Source organism: Xylocopa sonorina, chromosome 14 (genome assembly GCF_050948175.1).
Source record: "Xylocopa sonorina isolate GNS202 chromosome 14, iyXylSono1_principal, whole genome shotgun sequence".
Lineage (NCBI taxonomy): Eukaryota > Metazoa > Arthropoda > Insecta > Hymenoptera > Apidae > Xylocopa > Xylocopa sonorina.
In genome coordinates, this window is record NC_135206.1 from 3,032,586 (window position 1) to 3,038,496 (window position 5,911).

Genomic DNA, 5,911 nt, shown 5'->3' on the forward strand with positions numbered 1-5,911 from the left:
TAGCAGCAGAAATGTTAGAATTTCTATCCATAGTAGCAGAAATGCTAGAATTTCGATTCATAGTACCGAAAATGCTAAAGTTTCAATTCATAATAGCAGAAGAAATGCAGGAATTTCAACTGATCGTAACACATATGCTAGAATTTCAATTGAGAGCAGCATAAATGCAAGAATTTCTATTCAAAGTAGCAGAAATGTAAGAATTTCGATTCACACACACACACACACACACACACATATTTATTTATTTATCAATAAATGTACTTCTCTCGCCAAAAATGAATCTCGAAATCCCCAATGACTCGATTTCTAATCAGAACGCGAAGTCGCGCGTAAGACGACTGATAAGAGCAGGAAAAACGCTGGGAACGAGGAAACGGATGGCAGAAATAATCAAACAGGAAACGTTCCTCGTCCTCAGAGCGATGAATCTTGGTTATTCCCGTAAGGATACGCGCTCGCTTATCACGGCTCGTTTCCCTGTTCTCGTCCCATACAATTATACGATCGTCCACACGGATTCTGAATCCAGGAAATGGACCAGGAAACGGCCGCCTCTAATCCTCGCGTCTCGCTGCGATTACTCCTTCGAGCCATTGACAAAACCACTTCATAGAAAGACGCATCCGTTCTGATCGCTTAAAATCAGCTGAGCGACTGCGGACGCGGTCAGTTGCCAATTCGCGAGTCTAGTTGTGTTGTTGTAGGATATTTTAATTGTCTTGCAGTCGTTTAAGAGTTTTTTAGATTCATTTCGCGCATTATGGGTTTATTTCGAGGATCACTCGCGATTTTTGTCGTTGCTGGTTTAATTGCGCTTATTGGAATTGGCGTTAATGCTGAGCTGAAATTAGTGAACGTGGTAAATACATACAGAAATTTATTTGAAAATAATTTTTCTAAGTCGAACGCCACGCTAATTTTTATTTTCTAAGTCTTCAAATTGTTAAATGGTAGTTTTGAAATATTTGGAATTTTTTGAACGTGGTAAATATATGCAGAAATTTATTTAAAAATAATTTTTCTAAGTCGAACGCCACGCTAATTTTTATTTTTTAAGTCTTCAAATTGTGAAATGGCAATTTTGAAATATTTTTTTCAATGTGGTAAATATATATAGAAACTTCTTTAAAAACAATTTTAACATTTTTTAATACACATTATTTTTTATTTTTAATTTCCTCAATTATCATTTTCAATTTCTTCAAACAGTGAAATGGTAGTTTTGAAATATTTATTTTAATCATAGCATTTTATTTTATTCCATGGCATTCAATGATTTAGCGATTATTTTTATTAATTGAAAAATCGATGAGATTCAAGTAATAAAAATTGAACAGATATTCAGACATGGCGACAGAACACCAGACGACATTCCAGAAGAAAAGTACCCCAACGACCCCTACCTGGACAACGATTTCTACCCCTTTGGTCGAGGCCAACTGACAAACGTGAGTATCTCCACTGAAACCACTCAATTCTTTACGTAATACTCAACTACTCTAATTGAACGATAACAAATGAACAATTTCAGCAAGGCAAAATGCGAGAATACGTGCTTGGACGATTTCTACGAAAGAATTACGAAAAATTCTTAGGAAAAATGTACACGCATGAAACGATCACTGCTGTAAGTTCAGACTACGACAGGACGAAGATGTCGTTGCAGTTGGTGCTCGCTGGTCTCTTTCCGCCTCATTATCTGCAGAAGTGGAACCACAATCTCATGTGGCAGCCCATACCAGCTAATTATCTGAGACGATATGAGGATAACATGTTTCTTCCTGAGAATTGTCTTTTGTAAGTGTTAATTTGTGTAAATGAAGAAGGACATTTTTTTTTGTTACACATTCATAGTAGCAGAAATGCTAGAATTTCGATTTGGAGCAGTAGAAATGCTAGAATTTCAATTTAGAGTAGCAGAAACCGTAGAATTTGGATTGATGGTAACATAAATGCTAGAATTTCAATTCACAGTAGCAGAAGAAGTGCAGGAATTTCAATTCATAGCAGCAGAAATGCAAGAATTTCAACTCAGAGTAGCAGAAATGCAAGAATTTCAATTCATAGCAGCAGAAAATATCAAAATTTCAATTCAGAGTAATACAAATGTTAAAATTTCAATTCAGAGCATCAGAAATGCTAGAATTTCAATTTATGGTAACATAAATGCAAGAATTTCTATCCATAGTAGCAGAAATGCTAGAATTTCAGTTAATAGTAATACAAATTCTAGAGTTTCCATTCAGAACAGTAGAAAGGCAAGAATTTCAATTCATAATAACACAAATTCTAGAATTTCCATTCAGAGCAGTAGAAATGCAAGAATTTCAACTCAGAGCAACAGAAATGCAAGAATTTCAACTCAGAGTAGCAGAAATGCAAGAATTTCAATTCATAGCAGCAGAAAATATCAAAATTTCAATTCAGAGTAATACAAATGTTAAAATTTCAATTCAGAGCATCAGAAATGCTAGAATTTCAATTTATGGTAACATAAATGCAAGAATTTCTATCCATAGTAGCAGAAATGCTAGAATTTCAGTTAATAGTAATACAAATTCTAGAGTTTCCATTCAGAACAGTAGAAAGGCAAGAATTTCAATTCATAATAACACAAATTCTAGAATTTCCATTCAGAGCAGTAGAAATGCAAGAATTTCAACTCAGAGTAGCAGAAATGCAAGAATTTCAATTCATAGCAGCAGAAAATATCAAAATTTCAATTCATAGCAGCAGAAATGCAAGAATTTCAATTCATAATAACACAAATTCTAGAATTTCCATTCAGAACAGTAGAAATGCAAGAATCTCAACTCGAAGCAACAGAAATGCAAGAATTTCAAATCATAGCAGCAGAAAATACGAAAATTTCAATTCATAACAGCAGAAATGAAAGAATTTCAATTCACTTAGTTTTGAAATTTTTGATGAGACCACATCCTCTTTGGTGGTTCACGATTTTACTACTGCCACGTGTCAATCAGAGTTATTTTTCCAAAATTCGTGAAATTAGGGACTTTCTAGCCACATGTTTGATGATTTCGTCGAATATCGTGAATTGTGGCAAGTATTCAAATAAAAATGAACAATTGAATTACAAAAACAACAAATGTGTTAAATTACACAATAACAATAATTAAAGTACGATTCACATGTTGACTGAATTATGACCAGTCTTTAAATAAAAATGAACAATTCAATTATTATAATACACTTGTCACAAGACCCTAATTAACAAAAACCTAAATCAGGTACGCAGTCGAGTACGAAAGGGTGCTGCAATCGCCAGAGGGTAAAAAGGAGCTCGCGAAATACAGCGATCTGATGGAACGATTGACGAAATGGACTGGGAAGAACGTGTCCACCCCCTGGGATTTGTATTATCTTTATCACACGTTAATGGCTGAGCAGTCTTTGGGATTCACTTTGCCATCTTGGGCGGACGATATCTTCCCATATGGCGAACTATGGAACGCCACTGTGTTCTCGTATAACATCGCCAGTTCTACTCCTCTGTTGAAACGATTGTATGGAGGTAAAGTCGTTGATTATTGTTGTTTTTTAATTGAGACACTGCGACACTTGCGCGAACTTGAAAATTGTTTTTACGCTCTATTACTTCTAAATCGATTTAGCGCAAATTTTGAGGGAAAAGAATCGATGTCAGTCGATGAAAAATTCTTAGACGAAAATGGTACTTCTAAATCAATTTAGAGCAAATTTTGAGCCAAAGAATCGATGTCAGTCGATGAAAAAAATTGATTAAAAATTCTTAGACGAAAATGGTACTTCTAAATCGATTCAGAGCAAATTTTGAGCCAAAGAATCGATGTCAGTCAATGAAAAATGTTTGCTGAAGATTAATGGCACTTGCATGAATTTCAAATCGTTTTAATGGCTTTGTGACATTTTTATTTTGAGCAATGTGACTAACTATTGTAATTTGTTAATTGAGACACTGTGGTTTTAAAGTGTCCACTTTTAGAGTATTATTGGCATTTGTATGAATTTGAAAATTGTTTTAATATCTCTGTGGCATTTTTATTATTTCTAAACAAATTTAGAGCAAATTTTGAGCCAAATAATTGGCTTCAATCATTGAAAACTGTTTGCTGAAGATCCTAAGATGAAAATAATGGCACTAGCATGAATTCTAAAATTGTTTTAATGTCTCTGACATTTTTATCTTGAGACATTTTGTGTGCCTTGGTGTTTAACAGAGTTAGAGGTCGAGGAGTTTCAAGTAAAATCTCGTTTTTTCTCTGATTTCAGGCCCGTTCCTCAGGATCGTGACGAGGAATATGTTAGACGTAACCACTGGCGTGCAGAGACGAAAGCAGAAGATGCATTTATTCAGTGGCCACGAGAGCAACGTAGCTGCTGTTCTCCACGCTCTTGGCGCCTATTATCCTCACGTTCCTGAATATTCCAGCGCTGTTATTGTGGAACTTCACTTCATCAAGAACGCATATTACGTGAAGGTGCGTAACCAACAATAAGAAACACAGTTTTTAACTAAAGAGTTAGTGAAAAATATTTATTAAGAATTCTTAGACGAAAATGGTACATTCAAATAGATTTAGAGCAAATCTCGAGCCAAAGAAATGATGTCAGCCATTGAAAAATATTTATAAAAAATTTTTAGACTTGAAAATGGCACTTTTGAATAGATTTAGAGTAAATCATCTGCTACAGAATTAACTTCAGACGTTGAAAAATATTTATAAAAAATTCTCAGATGAAAATGACACTTCTAAATTGATTTAGGGCAAATTTTGAGCCAAAGACTTGACGTTAGCCATTGAAAAATATTTATTAAAAATTCCTAGACGAAAATGACACTGCTGAGTAGATTTAGAGCAACTCTAGAGCCAAAAATATTAACATTGCAGATACTAAATTACTTGGGCATCCCATCTGAAGCAAAGGAGATTCGAATACCCGGCTGTGGCGTGTATTGTCTCCTAGACAAGTACCTCGAACTGATAGAGCAAGTGGTGCCATCGAACGAAGACCTGATCTGCAACAAGGGCCTGGCCAACGAGTTGACGGACAAGAAATCGATCGAGCAATTAGAAATGTTGAAACTTAATTTATTAAGCGCTGGACGAAACATGTAACGCGACTAAACATGTAACTTGCTATGAGAGAACCAAAGAGGACAAAGTATTAATTAAGCTTACAATTTTTTTTCTTTATTTATTTATATGGCTAATTATTATTACTTTCGAGTATTAATTTATTTTAACTTGTAACAGTATTTATGAGTACCACGATCACTTCGTGTTTCAAGTATCATGTAAATTATTTATTTTATTTCTTTGAAAATACAAATGATTTTCATTCAGAGATCAGACTGTGAATTATTTAAATAAAATATCCTGGAGTCCTTCATGAGAGTCAAAAGAACGTTGGAGTTTCAATTCAGAGCAGTAGAAATGGAAGAATTTCAATTCAGAGCAGTAGAAATGGAAGAATTTCAATTCAGAGCAGTAGAAATGGAAAAATTTCAATTCATAGCAGCAGAAATGGAAGAATTTCAATTCAGAGCAGCAGAAATGGAAAAATTTCTATTCAGTAGCAAAAGAAATGGAAGAATTTCAATTCAGAGCAGCAAGAATAGTAGAATTTCAATTTATAGCAGCAGAAATACTAAAATTTCAATTCATAGCAGCAGAAATGAAAGAATTTTAATTCAGAGCAGCAGAAATGGAAAAATTTCAATTTAATAGCAGAAGAAATGGAAAAATTTTAATTCAGAGCAGCAAGAATGGTAGAATTTCAATTCATAGCAGAAGAAATGTAAGAGTTTAGATTCATAGTTGCACACAAATTACAACAATTTTAACACTTCAACTATCGTTCTTTTGCTTTTCAGTAGAACTTGAAGATCACATCAAAGTGCAAT

The 5,911-nt window shown here is 34.1% G+C and overlaps 1 protein-coding gene across 1 annotated transcript; it reads left to right on the forward strand.

Annotated features, from left to right (window-relative positions):
- Positions 1-278: 278 nt before the first annotated feature.
- LOC143430490 (venom acid phosphatase Acph-1-like) lies at positions 279-5,123 on the forward strand. The gene is made up of 7 exons (XM_076906801.1): positions 279-628; positions 748-862; positions 1,341-1,451; positions 1,535-1,800; positions 3,255-3,538; positions 4,276-4,484; positions 4,896-5,123. Exons 1-7 carry the CDS (start codon positions 279-281, stop codon positions 5,121-5,123), a joined length of 1,563 nt encoding a protein of 520 aa, XP_076762916.1.
- The last annotated feature ends 788 nt before the right edge of the window (positions 5,124-5,911 follow it).

Bases quoted from the DNA above. Each gene is read 5' to 3' on its own strand.
- LOC143430490 (XM_076906801.1), top strand. From the start codon at position 279: ATGAATCTCGAAATCCCCAATGACTCGATTTCTAATCAGAACGCGAAG. The intron at 1,452-1,534 runs GTGAGTATCTCC...GAACAATTTCAG, and splicing joins GTCGAGGCCAACTGACAAAC to CAAGGCAAAATGCGAGAATA. The intron at 4,485-4,895 runs GTGCGTAACCAA...TTAACATTGCAG, and splicing joins AGAACGCATATTACGTGAAG to ATACTAAATTACTTGGGCAT.